The sequence below is a fragment of the Acomys minous genome (genome assembly GCF_964271855.1).
Source record: "Acomys minous genome assembly, chromosome: 16".
NCBI lineage: Eukaryota > Metazoa > Chordata > Mammalia > Rodentia > Muridae > Acomys > Acomys minous.
Window position 1 is genome coordinate 84,584,300 of NC_140498.1, and position 18,985 is coordinate 84,603,284.

Here is an 18,985-nt window from a genome sequence, read left to right on the forward strand (position 1 = left end):
CCTTCTTCTGCCTCCTGAGTGCTGGGATTAAGGCGTGCGCCACCACACCTGGCAAAGACATAATCTTACACATAAAACCCCCACAGAGATCCTATCTATCTGTCATTAGATCTAATAAGTGAATTTGGGAAAGCTCAAACATAAAAGATCTGCACATGAAATGGGTTGTATTTCTTTCTTTTCTTTTTTCTTTTTTTTAATGGGTTGTATTTCTGTGGACCAGAAATGAATAGTGCACGACAGGCTATATGGCTGGTGAGGATGCAGCGTGTTTCATATGAAGATTGAGCTAGTATATTTTAATTGCATTTTACCTAGTTACCATTGTGTGTCCTTTTGTTTCAGTACCTAGAGCGCACATGCAGGTAGAGAACCGACGCCGCGGGGCTGTCCTCTGTGCTCTGCACCTGTGCCTCGGGGCTGTCCTCTGTGCTGCACCTGTGGCGCGGGGCTGCCCTCTGTGCTCTGCACCTGTGCTGCGGGGCTGTCTTCTGTGCTCTGCACCTGTGGCGCGGGGCTGTGGCCTCTGTGCTCTGCACCTGTGCGGTGGGGCTGTCCTCTGTGCTCTGCACCTGTGGCGCGGGGCTGTGTCCTCTGTGCTCTGCACCTGTGCTGCGGCATACTTGTTGCTCATACACTATAGTACAATTTTTAATTTCAAATATAAGACAATTCCAGGGGGAAAAGGAACATCTCGGTGGTAAAGGTCACTGATTGCTCTAGGGTTCAGATGCCAGCACCCATATTAGATGGCTCAGAACTACTTGTAACTCCAGCTCCACGGAATCTGACAGCCTCATAGTTTCCTCAGGCACCTGCACTCATTGCGAACACCACTCGCAGACATGCTCAGAATTAAAAATAAAATATTTCTTCCTTTAAAAAAGGCTGTGGGAGGCAGAGGCAGGCGGGTCGCTGTGAGTTCGAGGCCAGCCTGGTCTACAAAGTGAGTCCAGGATAGCCAAGGCTACACAGAGAGACCTACTCTCGAAAAAACCAAAAAGACAAACAAAGAAGGTCTGCAGAGGCTGGGCGGCGGTGGCGCACAGCTTTACTTCCATCTCTCGGCACCTGGGAGGCAGAGGCCAGCCTGGTTTACAGAGTTCCAGGACAGCCAGAGCTACACAGAGAAACCGTGTCTCAAAAAACCAAAACCAAACCAAACCAAAGGCTGAAGAGATGGCTTCAGAGTCTAAGTGCACTCAGTGCTGGACCTGAGCACTGGGGTTTCCCACACCAGGAGCTCACAAATGCCTAAAGCTCCAGCACTATGGATTCAATGCCCCCGTCCACTCCCACCTGCACCCAAGTGTACTTAAAAACACAAAAGAAATCTTAAAAAGAGGAGATTATTCCACTTACAATATCAAAAAGAAAACACTAAGTGGGTTTGGTGCTGGGTGTCCAGCCCAGCTGGAGAGATAGCTCAGAGGTTAAGGGTACTAACTGTTCCTCCTAGAGGTCCTGAGTTCAGTTCCCAGAAACCACATGGACTCATACCCATATATAATGCAATCTGATGCCCTCTTCTGGCCTGCAGATGTACATGCAGACAGAGCACTGTATACATAATAATAAGCAAAGTTTATATTTTCAGGGTTTCTCTGTGTAGCCTTGGCTGTCCTGGACTCACTTTGTAGACCATGCTGGCCTCGAACTCACGCCGATCCGCCCACCTCTGCCTCCCGAGTGCTGGGATTAAAGGCACGTGCACCACCACCGCCCTGCCATAAATAAATATTTTTTTAAAGTTAAAAACAAAACAAAGCTGGGTGCGTTGTGGCCCATGCCTGTAATTTATATGTACAATCTTCTGCCTGTATGTGTGCCTGCCAGAAGAGGGCATCAGATCCCAGTATAGATGGTTGTGAGCCACCATGTGGTTGCTGGGAATTAAACTCAGGACCTCTGGAAGACCAGTGCTCTTAACCTCTGAGCCATCTCTCCAGCCCAGATTTTTTTTTTTTAAAGATTTACAAAACTGGGCATGGTGGCACATGCCTTTAATCCCAGTGAGACTAGGACAGCTAAAGCTAACACAGAGACACCCTGTCTCGTAAAACCCAAACCAATCAAACAAACAAAAACATTTATTTATTTGCATGGTTTTCATTTTAGTACAAGGTAGCCTCAGACTCACAATCCTCCTGCCTCAGCCTCCTGAATGCTGGATTATAGACATGAGCCACATTGGCAAATAAGTCTTTCAATTTATTTCAAACTTAATTCCTTTCATTTCAATGAGTTTTGTATTTCTTTTTTTCTTTTATTTGTAGTTTTTGGTTTTTTGAGCCAGGGTTTCTCTGTGTAGTCCCTGATGTCCTTGAGCTCAGTCTGCACAGCAGGCTGCCCTCAAGCTCACAGAGACTCCTCTACCTCTGCCTCCCAAGGGCTGGGATTAAAAGTGTGCACCACAGGGTTGGAGAGATGATTGCTTCTCCAGAGGACCCGGGTTCAATTCCCCGCACCCACATGACTTCTAACAACTGTTTGTAACTCCAGTTCCAGGGGAACCGATCCCCTCACAGAAACATTTCTAACAGGCAAAACACTGATGCACATTAAGTAAATAAATAAGTAAATCTTTTTTGTTTGTTTTGTTTTGTTTTTCAAGCAAGGTTTCTCTGTTTAGCCTTGGCTGTCCTGGACTCACTTTGAGGACCAGGCTGGTCTCGAACTCACAGTGATCTGCCTGCCTCTGCCTCCTCAGTGCTGGGATTAAAGGTGTGCGCCACCATGCCCAGCTAATAAATGTTTTTTTTAAAATGTTTTTTTTAAATAATATAAAATAAAGTAGAAGAATGAGATGAAGTAGCTAAGTGCTGCAATCTCAGCACTTAGGAGACAGAAGCAAAGGGACTGACACAAGTTCAAGGACAGCCTGCACCGTATGATGAAACCCTCTCTCAAAGTAAAGCAAGCAAACAAAAACCAGAAAGGAAGGAAGGAAAGAAGGAAGGAAGAAAAGAAAGAGCTGGGCACTGGCTTGTGCCTTTAATCTGAGCATTGGGGTGGGGGTAGGGAGCAGAGGCAGGTGAATCTCTGAGTCCAAGAACCAGCCTGGTCTACAGAGTGAGTTCCAGGACAGCCAGGGCTACACAGAGAAACCCTGTCTTGAACCAAGCTCCACCCCACCCTCCAAAGAGAAAAAGATGGAAAAAAAAACAAAAAACAACCTCCCACACCCTATGGTCATGGTTTGAAAGAGATGCTATTGCAATTAAGGAACTGAAGGTGTCGTCCAGTACGAAGCACCTCGCAGGATGGGGGCGCCCAGCAGTGTACGTGCATGTATGGCCAGCTGCACACACAACTAAGACAGCAAAAAGGAGTCGGGAGCCTCAGCCTGCCTGGAGGTGCCACTCAGTGCACTGGGCCTGCCTGGCTCTCCCAGCCCCTGTGCTCATGGCTCTGCGGCATGGAACAAACACCTCGATTGCTTTCTTCTGCAGAAATGCACAGGTGGGTCCTAAAACTCAGGGGGACTAGTGCAAGGGGAACTGCAAACAGGGGAGCCTTGTAGGAGAACAAGCTTGGGCTGGGGCTGGGGCTCACGGGATAGAGTTCTTGCCTAGCAGGCAGGAGGGTCCCTAGCACCTCGTGGATTGGGTGTGACTGCAGCATACATCTGTAAGGCGAGCACTTGAGGGGTACAGACAGGAGCATCAGCCTGGTCATGAAGATAGAGAAGTCTCTAAGAGACTCTGCCTCAGAAAAGAAAAACCCTAGAAGGACTCTTTCTCCATTTCTTACCCCCCCCCCTTTTTTTTTTTTTGGTCAAGGTCTTTTATTCCATGTAGTCCTGACTGTCCTAGAACTTATTATGAGGACTGGGCTGGTCTCAGACTCACAGAGATCCACTTGCCTCTGCCTCCCAGCGTGGTGGCACACACCTTTAATCCCAGCACTTGGGAGGCAGAAGCAAGTGGGTCTCTGTGGGTTCGAAGCCAGCCTGGTCTACAGAGTGAGTCCAGGACAATTAAGGCTACACAGAAAAACAAAATAAAACAAAACAAAAGCATGTGCCACCATCACCATTTTAAAAAACAATTTATTAAAAATAATGTTTATTAACTGTGAATGGTTAATAAAGCAGTCTGGGGCTGGAGAAAAGGCTATTTTTCCAGAGAAACTGAGTTAAGTTCCCAGCACCCACACAGCACCTCGCAGCTGTCTGTAACTCTAGTTTGGCGGGGGGCGGGGCTCCAACACCTTCATATAGATACATTGGCCGGGGGCGGGGCTCCAACACCTTCATATAGATACACGTGCAGGCAAAATACCAATGCATATAAATTAAAAACAAACAAACCCCCCAAATGTTTTGTTTCTGTGATCTGTGTATGCCTGAGAGCCCATGTGTGCACTGTGTGCATTAGTCGCCCTCGGAGGCCAGAAGAGGGCAGAACCGAACAACAGTTCTGAGAGGTGTAAGCTGGGTGACATAGGTGCTGGGAGCTGAACTCGGGCCCTCCGCAAGAGCCAAGCGCCTTAACCCAGAAGTCCTCTCTCCAGCCCCAGACTCACACTTGACTCCACATTGTAACACAATACAAAGTTACAGAAACGGGAAGAGTGTCATGCTGGCAGCGTGAACACATAGAACAATGACCAGGAAAGCCTTATATGTAGACTGGACTCGCTTTGTAGACCAGGCTGGCCTCGAACTCACAGAGATCGGCCTGCCTCTGCCTCCCGAGTGCTGGGATTAAAGGTATGCGCCACCACGCCTGGCTGATAAATACATTTTAAAGAAAGTATTATTATTATTATTATTTTTTTTTTTATTATTTTTATTATTTTATTATTATTATTATTTTAGACTTATGCAGTTAGGGAGAGGGTTCTGCAGATAAGAATTCTTATAAAGGGGGAGAGGGCTGGAGAGATGGCCTGGTGATTAAGAGCACTGGCTACTTTTCCAAAGGTCCTGAGTCTAATTCCCAGCAACCACATGATGGCTTGCAACCATCTGTATGTAATAGGATCTGATACCTGCTTCTGTCTGATTCCCTCTTCTGTCATAAAGACATACCTGCGAATAGAGCACTATATACAAATAAATAAATTATTATTACATATTTAAAAAAAAGAGTTCTCGCAAGGGCCTGAGCTTGGATCTCCAGCACCAGGTAGAAGCTGAATATGCCCACATGTTCTTGGCTCTCCCGCACTGGGAGCAGAGACAGGTGGATCCCAGGAGCTCAGTGACTAGGAGATGAGCTCGATGAGGTGGGTGGTGATAAAGCAAGACTGTCACTGTCCCCTGATGGTCTCTGTAGGTACGCACACAGACGGGCACATGCGTGCCTACGTGACGAGACGTCACATACACTCAGGAATATCTATGGGCTCTAAGGATGGCTCAGGAGAGCACCTGTCTAAGTAACATGCGAGATGCCCGGGATTCCATCTCCAGGACCATGTGGTGGTACACATCCGTGGCCCCAGCACTCAGGAGATGCACACCGGACAACCCCAAAGGCCAGGGTCATTTTCAGCTATGCACGTGAGCTTTAGGTCATCCTGGGATACACTGCACCGACTCTCAAAATTAAAATACGCAAACAGCAACACTTGAGGTTGGGTGGTGTAGGCCAGGGCAGGAGTGCATGCGCGCGAGGCCTGTGTGAAGCTCTGAATCTGCGTTCAATCCCCCTACACCGCTAAAGACAAGGTATCTTAAAATCTTTGTGTATGTGAATACGGGACATGAGACTAGGAATTTGAGCAGAGTGGCTGAGGCAGGAGGATTGCTTCAAGTTCCGGGCAAACATGAACCAACCCCCCCAACGGAACAACAAACAAACAAACAAACAACAACAGCAACAACAAAAGCAGGCAGATGGTATTTGGTACGTTAGTACATGCTGGCTGTTTCAACTACTTGGGAGTTCAAAACAGGAGGGTCACCAGAGCCTAGATATTTAAGGCTAGCTAGGGAAAACAACAAATAAAAAAATCAAGAGGACAACAAACCAGTTAAGCATTGTGGCACACACCTTTAATCCCAGCACTCAGGAGGCAGAGGCAGGTGGATTGCTGTGAGTTCCAGGGCAGCACAGTTTATTACGGTAAACTAGCCAGGGACACATAGTGAGACCCTGTTTAAAAAAAAAAGAAAGAAAGAAAGAAAGTCAAGGATCTTGCAAATTTCTGTGTATTCATTCATTATGAATGGAAATTGTCATGTTTCAGATTCGGTTGCATTAAATACATTATTAGAATTAATTTTATGTCACGTTCTGCTTTCAAAAATTGACTAGTAAAGCATTTAAAATTATGTATCTGGCTCGCCTTATATTCTTATCAGCCATTGTAGAATGGGTAGCATTCATTTCTTTATAAGATAAAAATGTCACCAAAAAGCCTTGCCAGAGCTAGCCTAACCGTTGATGGCAGGTGTGGTGGTGGGGCGTGGATGGGGTTTGGGGGGGGGAGGAGGGCCCCTTCCCTTGCACCTTTAGTCCCAAGGGGAAGGGGGGAGGGAATAAGACCCCGTGGTGGCCCCCTTTTTTTCTCTAGTGGAGAAGCTGACGCCGTGTCACCAGATTCACAGATGATGTCTAAATATGACTAATTAAAAAAAAAAAACAACCCTGCAAACCATGGCGATTAAAAACAACAGAAAAGGGTGGGCGTTTTATGTAATTTGATGAGCATTACTATTCAGGCAGAACTCCAAAATATAGTACCTTCGGGAGGTTATTCATCAGATTCCAAATACGTTTGGCGATGACGTTTCAGTCAGTTCCTAGGAAGGGCGGGGGTGTGTATGGGGCGGGGTGCTAGGAGGGGGAAGGGGGAGAGAAGAGGGGTCCAGAAAAATGGAGTGTCAACTCCGGGGAGTCGAAACTTTGCCAAGTTCATTCTTGCATCCTTAGCATCTAGAACCGTGTGTCTGGCACACAGTAGGTGCTCCCTTGAAATATTCCAAAGAGCTCGTGTCAATAAATGCTGTGGATTCGAGGGCGAATTTTCTGGAGGAGGAATCTCTCCATCCAGCTTTTGTCAGTCTCAATGGAGTCTTGGGTTCCCAAAGGATTAAAAAAAAAAAAAAGAAATAAAGAAAAAAAATCTACTTCTTAATCCAGGCATAGACATGACATTTTTGCTTTTTCCGAAATAAATGTCAAGAATGGGTTATTCTAAATCTGAGACAGAGCCAGACGTGGGCATCTGCAAATGATCTACGAGAATTAAAAAACAATCAAACAAACCCCCCCAAAAAAACAAAAACAAAAACAAAAAACCCAATCGCCACCATTTTCTCCAGGTAATTTTCCATCCCTGCCCCCACAGTCAAGAGACACAGGGGAAAAAAAAAAAAAAAAAAAGTACTTCTTCCATCCTGCCTGGCTGTTTAAGAAAGAGGAAGGCGCGGGCCAATGAGCGGCGCGCGGGAGGCCGGGGCGCGGCGGGGGCGACGCGGGGACCGCAGCCCCCCAAACTTTGGCAAGTTGCGGGCGGCGGCGCAGCGCGGGGCGCGGCCGCGGGAGGAGCCGCCCCTCGACGCCCGCCGCCCCCTCCCGGTCCGGTCCGGGCCCAGGCACCGGCTGGGGCTCAAAGTTTGCGGCCGCCCCTGCGCCGCGCGCCCGATGTATGGGTGATATACTGCGGCGGCGGCAGGGTGAGGGACGGCCATATTTGCCGGCGCGGCCCGAGCCGGCGACAACAAAAAGTGCGCGGGTGCCCGGCGGGCGCTCGGACGGGCGCGGGGACGTGGGGCCGCCCGGCCCGGGCCTCGGCCTCGGCCTCGCCGCCGCCGCCGCCGCCGCCGCCGCCGCCACGCTCGCGGCCTGGCCCGGCTCCGCCCGGCGCGCCCGCCGCCCGCGGGGATGTCGTACAAGCCGAACTTGACCGCGCACATGCCCGCCGCCGCCCTCAACGCCGGTGAGTGAGCGCGGGCCGCGCGCGCCGCCAAGTGCCGCCAAGTTGGGCTCACGCGCCCCGGGCCGCGGCCCCGGGGCTCCGGGAGTCGCGCGGTGTCTGAGGCGCCGAGCTAGCCGAGGGTGTGTGCGTGTGGTGCTCGCGCGCGCGCGCGTGTGTGTGTGGGTGTCCCGGGCCGGGGCAGCGCGGACGCCGCCGCCGCTGCCGCCGCCATGATTCCGCCGCCCGCGCCGCCAAAGTTCGCGGTGCGCCTGGCGCTCGGCGGGGCCGCGGCCCGGGCCCCGGTGTGTGCGGCGGAGCAACCGGCTGTGGATGGCGGGGAGGCGGGGAAGCGAGGGCGCGGGCGGCCGGGCGAGGAAAGCTTTTTTTTTTTTCTCAGCTCCCCCATTTAAAAAAAAAAATGTCCCTTAGGCTTTTTGGGCGGCTCGGCGAGGGCCCCTGCCGGCGGGAGGCGGGAGCGGCGGGGCGGCGCGGGGCGCCGGGGGTCGGCAGAGGAGCGGCACAGGCCGGGGCCGGGCCGCGTGTCGTGCGGTGCAGGGAGGCCGGGCTGCCGCTGGCCGGAAGGGAGCCTGTTCGGGGCGGTGGGTTCGCGGGGCCGGCGGCCTGGGGTCGGGCTCGGCTCCTGTCTCCCCACCCCCGCCCGGGCTCTCGGGAGGCCCCTTGGAAGAAGTTGGAGTGCCCGGGCCTCGTGGGCCCTGCGGGCGGCGTGCTGGGGCGGCGGGTCCCCTGGGGGTCCCCATCTCAAGAATCCCCACGTGGATACGCGTCCCGCGGGCCGCGCCGTACAAGCCACGGGTGACCGGGTCTCCCTTCTCCGCTCTGGGCTGGGCACCTTCGGGAAACTCTTGCAAAGTTCCCAGGCAGCTTTCTGCTGCGGCCAGGGGCTAGCCTGGGACCCCGAGGGACCCCGGGATAGGGGTGTGAAAGTGGCTTTCAGAGATCACCGGCTTTGTGTACCCTACTAGACATTTGGCTGTGGACACCCGCCCCCCCAAAAAAAAACATGCGAAGTGGGGGTTGTACCAGGAGAGGTTAAGGCCTTGGGGTGGGGGGAGCAATTGGTGTCCGAGTTGGTTATGGTCGCTGCGAGTTAAAAATACCACCCATGTTGGAGATCTTGGTTCCAAAATGTGTTGATTCCAGAACTCCAGGAACTGCCCCCCCACCCCCCTCCGATTCGGAAGGGTTTTAAACTTCTCTGCTCTTTGAGGTTTGGAAAAGGTTGAGATTTAGGGTGCCATCCTGGGAGAGTTGAAACGCTCACACGTGGGCAGAGCCCCCCTTTAAGCACGCACGCAGCCCGCTGTGTCACCTCGAGTGGTTGGGTGACAGGCTTTGTTGCCAGGTAGCACTTTTGTCTCCCGGCCTTCTTGGTCAGTGGCTAGGATGGAAGGGCAGTAGGTTGCATTGCCAGCCTGAGGGAGGCAGGAGACGTGGGCTTGACCTGAGATAGTTCCCCCTGGCTCTCACACTGGGACCTTTTGGGGTGTGAGTCACAGTGGCCGGCAGCCCCTGGGACTCTGAAGCCCTGTGCTGGCCTTGCTAGCACCTGTATTCAGCTTTAGTTCCTTTCCCAATGGGGAATGTCAGGAGGCCTGCCGGTGTCTCCAGGTGTCCGGCATTTTGCTGGGGGCCCGCCCCTCCGCCGGTATTACTTTGCAAAAAGCCGTCCTCTCCCCTGCCATCTGCATCCAAGATGGACTCTCGCAGTGGCTCCTCCGCCTTCCCTGTCATCATCCCTCACGCCCTCCAGCCCTGCCTCCTGCTCACTGAGTTGCCAAGCTGCGGCCTGGCCGGCGGTGGCAGTGGCGGAGTTAGACAAAGCCCCCGCCTCCCCCCGCCGGAGAGCCCCCCCCAACAGGCGCCCCAAGTGGCGGGAAGGCCGCCAGCTCCCCAGGCCCAGGCCGCTCTTTGTCTGGCGTGGGGGCGGGGAGCTGGGCCTGGCCCCAGGAGCTTCCTGGCCTCTGCCAAGCCCTCCCGGCTCCCTGCACACTGCGCTCATTGTCTGAGATGCTCCACACCGGCTGTGCTGACGTGGAGCCGCCTCCCTGGCCTCCCTGAGCCCAGGTGCCGCTGTCTTCGGAAAGGAGAGGGCATTGAGTGGCGCAGAGGACCCTTCCGCCACGACCCCCCAGGGGAGCAGACACCTTTCCCAACACTGAGTGTGGCGCTGGCTTTGACACAAAGTCAGATTCATCTTCACCATCCTGGGTGATGGAAAGCCAGGCTCGGAGGTACTGCTTGAAGCCCTCCCCCAGTGTGGGGCTGTTCCTCATTCCTCCTACCCCCCCAGTTCCCTAATGTATCAAAATGCAGGATAAACCTATTCAGGAGCATGGCCTCCAACAGGTGGAGAAACTGAGGCCTGGAAGGGCCTTGACAGGGGTTCCACAGGCAGCAGTGGCACTGCTGGGACAGACCCCAAGTCCAGGAGACAGGGAGGTGAGAGGCGGTGAAAAGCGTGGGGAGTACAGGAGTTGCCCCTGGGGCGTCAAGGATGGCCAGTCTACCTCCCATGTGGTGCCGGAACCATCTGAAGCCTTCACGTGCAGTCTCGGCGCAGCACCCCTTCAGCTTTTAGCCCCTAGCTTATCTGAGCCCAGAAAGGGCGTGACAACCTGTAGTGGGCAGGATTGGAACCTCCAGGCCTGCAAAGGAGCCATCTCTGAAGGCTTGGGAAATGGAGTTTGACCAAGCTGTGTGCCATGCCCTTAGAATGCTTGCTCAGGAGCCACATTCGTACTCAGTGCCTAAACCTGGGTGTAAACTCTATACGGAGGAAGACCCTCCCAGTGCTGGGTCCCGTTCGTGGACAGGTGTTGGGCTTGCCAGCTGCTTGCTGTTTCTCTGCTTCTGTGCAGTGTAGTTCACCCTGCAGCCGGGCCCTGGGATTCCCGGCTCCTCCCAGCTCCCCACAAACCCAGCTCCTGAACTTCCTTCCTCCTGCCCCTCCCCTCCCCCACAGCAAGTGAGCAGCTGGTGACTTGGCCAGCCTGGCACCAGCTGTCCATCCCTGGGGCCAAGTCTGCAGAGCCCGCTGTGTGCGTGAGAGACAGTTTGGCTCTGGGGGCGGTGGTCGGTCAGCTGCCGAGGAGGACTAGGTAAATTCTCCATGGTTACTGCTGTTTGTAATTCAAAGGACATCCTTTACCCGCCTAATGGCCACTTGGTTGCCATTATGGGTCCGCATGCTCCAGTCAGGGGCCTCCTCATTGCGCACCCAGGAGCTGACACTCTGTGCTGGGCGCTGGGCCCTGCTTTGTTCTCACTGCTGCACCTGAATAGTGTTCTCAAGTGCTGCATGGGGTCTTAAGACTCTTTGGAGTGCAGAGCCGTGTGTGTGTGTGTGTGTGTGTGTGTGTGTGTGTGTGTGTTATGTTTTGCATAGACAGAAGTTCTGTCTTTCTTTGGGAGGGGATGGGAAGCCCAGAGGGGTTGTGGGGCTTGTCTGAGGCACAAAGGCTGTTTTCCAGAGCCTTGGTTTATGCGCCTTGGGCACAACTGTCACTCTCAGGGGTTCTGTGTCTTGACGCCTTTGTGGGTTTTCTTTGATGTATTGATCCAGCAGAAGTGGGTGCCTAAGAGCACAGAGGTATAAAAAATTATACTCCAGGTTAGACCAGCGTTGGTAGTTGCCAGTCACAGGATGTGGCTCTGGTTCTCAGCTTCAAGTGAGTGGGAACTGGGACGGGGACAGCAAGGGTTGGGCTGGACACAACTGTCGGGTGGGTGTGGCAGGCTGTGTCTTCTGAGGTAAGAGGTGTATGGGAGGTGGCTTTTAGTTATGCACTGTTTTCTTTTCTTTTTTTTTTTTTTAAGATTTATTATTATGCATACAGTGCTCTGGCTTCATGTACACCTACAAGCCAGAAGAGGGCATTTGGTCACATTATAGATGGTTGTGAGCCACCATGTGGTTGCTGGGAATTGAACTCAGGACCTCTGGAAGAGCAGTCAGTGCCCTTAACCTCTGAGCCATCTCTCCAGCGCTATGCACTGTTTTCATTCATCTGGATTGGTGCCTAGGCCATGCCCGTTAGAGGTTGGGTGAGATATCTGTGAACAACAGTTTACAAGTGGGGGGATGGGGGTGGGGATGGGGGTGGTGACAATGTCCGGTTGCAGTGCCCACTGCTGTGCAAGCCTGGGGCACCTCTAACCTCTCCCTCTCCTTGATGCAGGAAGTGTCCACTCACCTTCTACTAGCATGGCGACCTCCTCTCAATATCGTCAGCTGCTGAGTGACTACGGGCCTCCGTCGCTAGGCTACACCCAGGTATGCTAGTGTGGAGGGCCTGCGGGCAGCTGCAGTGCTGAGGGGTTGAGGGGACAGGTGGATCAGAGTGGTCCCCATGTTGTCCTGTGGGCCTTAGCCATGCCTGGGGCTTGCCTCCCATTCTTCACTCGAGGGACTGTTTCAGGGGACTTGAGGGTTAGGTATGGGGACACAGGAAAGGGCCAGTGGTCGGGCTCCCAGGTGCATGTCTCTGGTTGCTTTGCTTGTTCCCTGGGGACCTCTATGCTGTGACAGAGGAATTGGGGACAGCAGATTTGGAGCTGGTGCTTACAAATGTGGTCCTCAGTCAGCTGCTAGGTTTATAACTGGTTCTATTCTTTTTGGGGGGTGGAGTTGAGACAGGGCTTCTCTGTGTAGCCCTGGCTGTCCTGGACTTGCTCTGTAGACCAGGCTGGCCTCGCTTTGTAGACCAGGCTGGCCTCGAACTCACAGCGATCTGCCTGCCCTTGCCTCCTGAGTGCTGGGATTACCGGCGTGTGTCACCATGCCCGGCTACTGCTTCTATTTTTATGAAACTGTGACCCTTCTTGGAGACCCAGATCTCTCTATCAGTCCACTTCATTGACCCCCAAGGTCATGGTCAGGAGTGTCATCTTCAGAGGACATGCTATGCTTGAAAAGGGTTCTTGCAACCCTGGTTGCCACCAACAAGATTCTATTGGCCAAACCTCAGCCAGTGTTCCGAGGTTGCCATGGAGGCTGTGCCTAATCTCTAGCCATGCCCCGACAGCCTGTCCTATCCCAGGAGGAGAAGGAGGCTCGGGCTCGGGAGCGGGACAGGCTGAAGAAGCGGAGGCGGCGGGAGGACGGGCTGAGGCGCAGCTTGGAGCGGCAGCGCAATGCCCTGGCCATGCGGCGCCGGCGCTGGGAGAAGCGGGAGGCCAGGAGGCGGATGTGCCAGGAGGCCGAGCTCCAGGGCCTGGCCTTCAGGCTGGGTGGCGAGGCTTGGGAGTGGAGGCAGCAGAGGCGAGAGGAGCAGGCCAAAGCCCTGGACAGGGAGCTGGCCACCATGGTCCAGTTGCGGCAGGAAGAGGAGAGGCTTGAGCCAGGGCCTTCACTGATCTGGGTGCTTGTCTGGGCCATAGCCTGGTGGTAGACGCTTTCTGGGGGAGGGTGTGGTGTGTTTGATAGTTTTAGGCTTACCCTGGGTCCTTAGTTGTCCTCTAGAAGGGACCTGTCTCCTACTCTTTGTAGGCATGGCTTCTAGGAGGCACCCCCTCTCGGCCTCGTGCATCCCGTGCTCCTGTGATGTGTCACTTTGACAGCCAGGTTGTTTTCCTGTATGGATGGCAAAAGTGGTTTTTCTTTTTCTTTTCTTTTTTTGGTTTTTCGAGACAGGGTTTCTGTGTGTAGCCTTGGCTGTCCTGAACTGGCTTTATAGACCAGGTTGGCCTCGAACTCACAGGGATCTACCTGCCTCTGCCTTCCGAGTGCTGGGATTAAAGGCGTGCGCCACCACTGCCCAGCTAGCTAAAAGTAGTTTTTCTAGATCAAGCCTGGCTTGTTTTCTGAGTTGGGGACAGAGGGTGAGGATCTTTTGCCCTACTCTAGAGTTGTACCTCTGGGACATGTTTCAGCTGGGGTCACTTTTCCTACACCTGTGTGGGGCCACTGCGGGGGGCCAGTTCACCCAAACCCTTGTCTTCCGGTCCTAGGGAACTGGCAATAGCCAGGTGCCTCAGAGCAAATACGCAGAGCTGCTGGCCATCATTGAGGAGCTTGGGAAGGAGATCAGACCCACGTACGCAGGCAGCAAGAGCGCCATGGAGAGACTGAAACGAGGTGAGCAGGGGACATGGTTAGGGGCCTGAGTGATGCCCATCACTGTTGAAGGACCTTCGGAGGCCACATGCTGGAGGCGTACTGCACCCCTAGGCATGTGGGAGTCTGAGGCAGGGGGCTGACAGGTTTCCTCGGGGAGGTACTGGAGGTGGTCAGGGAATGGGGGGCACTTCAGAAGTGTGTGCTGTTGCGCTGCTGGGGCAGCTGCGGAGACGGCAGGTGGTTAGGGTGGGCAGGGGGCTCAGAGGGTTCCTGAGAAGAGCCAGGAAGTCAGTCCTCACTCCTGTACCCTGTGCTGGCCTGAGCTCTCTCCCAGCTGTACTTCTGTGGGTTATACTGTAGGCCTCTTTGGCAGCTGTGAATGCAGAGGCCACTGGGTGGCCTTGGGATCAGGGTTCCTTGGTGTCTGCTGTCATGTCTTTAGTATGGCCTGCTCTCTGAGGGGTAGGGGGAGCATCTCAAGATTCCCTTTTTTTGATTAAAAAAAATGTGGCAAAATAAACCGGGGTGGTGGCGCACACCTTTAATCCCAGCACCACAGAGGCAGGTGGATCTTTGTGAGTTTGAGGGTAGCCTGGTCTACAAAGTGAGTCCAGTACGGCCAGGGCTATTACATAGAGAAACCGTGCCTCAAGAAAAGAAAACAAAACAAAAAAGAAAAAAAGGTGGCAAAACATACCATTTAACATCTAACACTTGAAGTTCATTCATACTACTGTATTCATCACACTGTATCTCAGCCTTTTCTCTTACAAGGTTGAAACTGCTCATTAAAGCAAACTGCTCCCATCCGCCTTGGGGTCCTTTGGTGACCGCAGAGGGAGGATGGTGTCACGGAAAGCAAGGGACCCATGGTGTGAGGTGTGAAGGGTGTTGAGCAGCATGCTGGCACATGACAAAGCTGCTGGGGGGTGGGGTGGGGAGTTCTATATTAAGTGTTTATTCATGACCAGGAGGGACTAGGTTGACAAGAACATTGCAGAGGGGCTGGAGAGATGGCTCAGAGGGTAGGAACACTACCTGTTCTTCCAAAGGTCCTGAGTTCAAGTCCCAGCAACCACATGATGGCTCACAACATCTACAATGAGACCTGGTTCCTTATTCTGGCCTGCAGGTGTACATGCGGGCAAAACGCTGTATACCTAATAAATAAATCTTAAAAAAAGAATATCGCAGAATCAACCTGGGAGAGAATGGAGGTCACCTGGATCAGACGTCACTGATCTGTGACAGAAGGCTGCAGTGAAGTCACTCTCTCCAGACAGAGCCAGGCCAGTGGAGGGATAGGCTGGAGCTGAGAGCCAGACTCTGCCTGAGTTCATGGGAGCTCTGAGATGGTATGAATGGGGACAGAACTGGAGATGGCAACTGGCAGGAAATACTGCTGCTTCCACAGCGAAAAGAAGGGAGGTAGTTCTTGGGACGATGCTGACCTGTGAAGCCTTAAGCAGGCTCACATTCGCCCCACAAGCCATCGGTTTGAATTATGTACATTTGGATGTGGCCATTGCAGGATGCATCCTAGGGGAGCTGCTGGCCCTACAAGAATGAGGAAGAGTTTGTGTTAGCCAAGCCAACTGCTGAGGCCACACAAGCACATGTCACACCAGTGTGAAAAGATTTGAGGTTGTCCTCAAACTCACTGATTCTTCCTTTAGAGTTCTGGGATTGCAGGTGTGAGCCATCATACCTGGGCATAGCATTGTTCTTTTTAAAGAGGGATAATTATGTGCTGGTCTTGAACTCCTAGATTCAAATGATCATCCTCCATCATAGCCTCCTGAGCAGCCTGGCCTTTCCAGGTGTTTGGATGTAGACCCTGCAGTCCCCTCCAGCACAATGGCTTCACGGCTGGTGTTCAGCCAGCTGCTGTGTTCCTGCTCTGTGAATGGGCTGAGGTCCGTCTTTGCTTCTCTTGCAGGCATCATTCATGCCCGAAGCCTGGTTCGGGAGTGCTTGGCTGAAACGGAACGTAATGCCAGGTCCTAGCCCCGCCAGTCTGAAGGCCCGTCCTGCTGCCACATGGAGATGAGAGGCCTTGGTCAAAATGGCAGTAGTGTTTCTATCAGTCATTAAGCTCCGAACCCACACTTAAAGGATTGGGAAGACATTTTGCAGTTATTGACGATGTGCATTTTAACTAGTTAGGAATGACCCAGCTTTTCTTTTCCAAGCATTTGAAAGATGTTTGTGAAGCCACTTCACAGCAAGCTATTGTTTGCCCCAATACCAGTGTCCCCTTCAGTCTCCCTTTGGATTCATTTTCCATTTGCATCACCCCGGTTGACTTCCTTTCCATGAGCTCACCTGCCTCTGAGGACTGTGCAAACCACAGCACGTGTGCTTACTAGCTGGCCCGCCTGTGTACAGTGTAGACCCTGCTTCACGGAGCTTTCTGCTTAAGTGTTTGCATGACTGAGTGCTTTGAAGTCAATCTTTAAAATGCACAGGTTATAAATACAGAAGAGCGAGCAATCTACCCAATCTACCAAGCGCCCTGCAAAATGTCCACCCTGAGACTGTAGATCTCAGTTCCATGTTTACTGTGAGCCAATCACAACATTTGGAAGAAAATGATGGAAACTGTTGCATCTTTGTATTTATTACTTGATGTAATAAAGCTTATTTTCATTAACAGTTTGTATTATGATGTGGGATCCTTGGGGTCTTAAGTGCTTGCTTTTCTTTGGGGGAGGACAGTTTGTTTGTTTTGTTTTGTTTTTCGAGACAGGGTTTTTCTGTGTAGCCTTGGATGCCCTGGACTTGATTTGTAGACCAGGCTGGCTTCGAACTCACAGAGATCCACTTGCCTCCCGAGTACTGGGATTAAAGGTGTACACCACCATGCCCGGCCCTGGGGGAAGACAGTCTTGTTAATTATAGTGACCCTGGCCTTGAACTTACAATTCTTGGTTTCCCAAGTGTTTCGATTACCACTGAAGCTCTTGAGGGGGTGTTTGCAGAATTCTGCTAAGGGCATTTACTGTCTGGCCCAGAGGCAGCTTACGTGTTGGTGCCACAGCACAGCTGGTTGTGAAGTATGCTTAAATCTCAAGGAAAACAGATTTGGGATTTAAAGTGTGTGATGACAATAGCAGCAATGTGCCTGGATTGGTGAACTGCTGCTGCTCCTTCACCATTCACAGGTAGGTGATGCTCCAAGAGTCTCCTTTCGCTGAGTACCATGGCTCACTTTCTGAGCTTGGGGGGCAGAGGCAGGAAGGTCACATACAGGATTACATAGTGAGGCATTGCCTTAAAAATGAGTATTTTTCGCTATGTGATATGCTCTGGTACTGAGGAGAGCAGGCTGATTGAGTCCATGTGCTGTCCACAGAACTTGGATAGTGTCTGCTGTGTGACAACTGTCCCTGCACCAGGTTTTGTTCTGGGCTGGATAAAGACAAGTATTGGGTGTGCAGTCAGTGTTGCAGCTCAGAACCAAAGAGCCCAATCACAACATGTCCAAAGGCTGGTGGAGGTGGCCCTGGGCTGCTCTGCATCTCCAAGGAGACAAACTGAAGCCGTTCTTGGCTACAGTTCCAAATTTGCCTGCCTGTGGATTTCTTCTGTCCCATAACTGCCTGCTCAAGGGAGGCTGATCTGGGGGACCTAGGTGTTCCAACAAAGGGAGTTCTGCTTGTCATGTGTCAGGCAGCTTCCCCGGTGTACGCATGCAGAGTTTGCCCATCCTACAACAGCTTGATAGACTGGCCCCTCTGCACAGGTGAGGCACACAGCAGTGTTTCCCCCAGACAGGGTCTCACTATGAGGTTCTGGCTGTCCTGGAACTCAGAGATGAAGCCTGCCTCTGCCTCCCAACAGCTGGGCTTAAAGGTGTGCACCACTTGTGGAGTTCTACAGGGGAGCACCACAGGGGGAGCTACCAACTGTGGGTTAAACAAATGAAAAACCATCCGTAACTTTGTGTGGTGGTGGACAGTGAACCTCAGAGTTGGGAAGGCAGAGACAGGAAGATCTCAGGGTTAGCCTGGGCTACGTGAAGCCTTCTCTCCAAAACCAAAAAGACTGTAAGATCCAGTGGGTGACACGTTCATTAGTCAGGTCCTGGGACCTTATCGCAAAAATCTAAATCTAATTGCTCACACATGACAAGTTCCACCTGCATTTCTGTTGTTGTAATAAAATACCCTAGAAGAAAATAACGTAGGGAAGAGAGTTTATTTCGCTTACAATCTCAAATTGTAATTCTTCATTTTGGCAGGAACCCAAGCAGCTAGCCATATCACGTTCACAGTCCAAAGCAGCCAATATAAAAGCATTGCTTGTGTGCTCTTAGCCAGTATGCTCAATCTTCAGGATTCCTGCTTAGGGAATGATGCTGCCCACCATAGGCTGGGTCTTCCGACTTCAGTTAACAATCAGGACAGCTCCCACAGACATACCTACAAGGCAGTGGAGCTAAGTTCTCATTAAAGCTCTTCCCTGGTCACTCTCGGTTGTCTGTTAAAGCTAGTAAGCACAGCTGGTAACTCAGTGTCATTCCCTATCATTTCCTCTTTCCTTGGTCTCAAGACATGTTCCATAATCCCAGGATATGGAGGGGCGAGGAAGATCAGGGATTCAAGATTATCCTTGACTCCATAGGTGCTCAAGGCTATCCTGGGTCACATGAGCGATTTTTTAATACTATTTATTTATAGCTCTTGTCTCAAAACCAAAGAAACACAAAGGGGTATATTTCTGGAACCACTGCCAAAATCAAAGAGCTGCGCAAGCTGTCCACGAAGCACTGACAACCCACAAACTGGCTTACTGTAGTGGCGTTTTGTGTGTCACTCCTTACATTTATCTACTGTGTGTGTGTTTGTATATGTAGAAGTCAGAGGCTAACTCTGGGTCAGGCTTGGCAGCGAGGGCCTGATGGGTCCTCTCCTCAGCCCTGTGGTTATATTCTTGGAAGTATGTATCACTGTTGGCTATAGACAACAGAAAAACTAATGGCCGTGCTGGAGAGATGGCTCAGGGGCTTGAAGTGCAGACTGCTCTTGCAGA

At 52.2% G+C, this 18,985-nt stretch overlaps 1 protein-coding gene across 4 annotated transcripts; it reads left to right on the forward strand.

The window, feature by feature from the left end:
- Nucleotides 1-7,381: 7,381 nt before the first annotated feature.
- Nucleotides 7,382-16,606, forward strand: CDK2AP1 (cyclin dependent kinase 2 associated protein 1). Of its 4 annotated transcripts, none has more exons than XM_084762060.1 (4): nt 7,382-7,893; nt 12,072-12,166; nt 13,843-13,969; nt 15,891-16,606. In XM_084762060.1, exons 1-4 carry the CDS (start codon nt 7,839-7,841, stop codon nt 15,956-15,958), a joined length of 345 nt encoding a protein of 114 aa, XP_084618186.1. In that variant the 5' UTR covers nt 7,382-7,838; the 3' UTR covers nt 15,959-16,606. The 4 variants fall into 4 exon arrangements, with proteins under 4 accessions (XP_084618186.1, XP_084618188.1, XP_084618187.1 ...); XM_084762062.1 differs by lacking the exon at nt 7,382-7,893 and adding an exon at nt 10,100-10,124; XM_084762061.1 differs by lacking the exon at nt 7,382-7,893 and adding an exon at nt 10,941-10,991.
- The last annotated feature ends 2,379 nt before the right edge of the window (nt 16,607-18,985 follow it).

Bases quoted from the DNA above. Each gene is read 5' to 3' on its own strand.
- CDK2AP1 (XM_084762059.1), top strand. From the start codon at position 12,906: ATGCCCCGACAGCCTGTCCTATCCCAGGAGGAGAAGGAGGCTCGGGCT. The intron at 13,254-13,842 runs GTGCTTGTCTGG...TTCCGGTCCTAG, and splicing joins CAGGGCCTTCACTGATCTGG to GGAACTGGCAATAGCCAGGT. The intron at 13,970-15,890 runs GTGAGCAGGGGA...CTTCTCTTGCAG, and splicing joins CATGGAGAGACTGAAACGAG to GCATCATTCATGCCCGAAGC.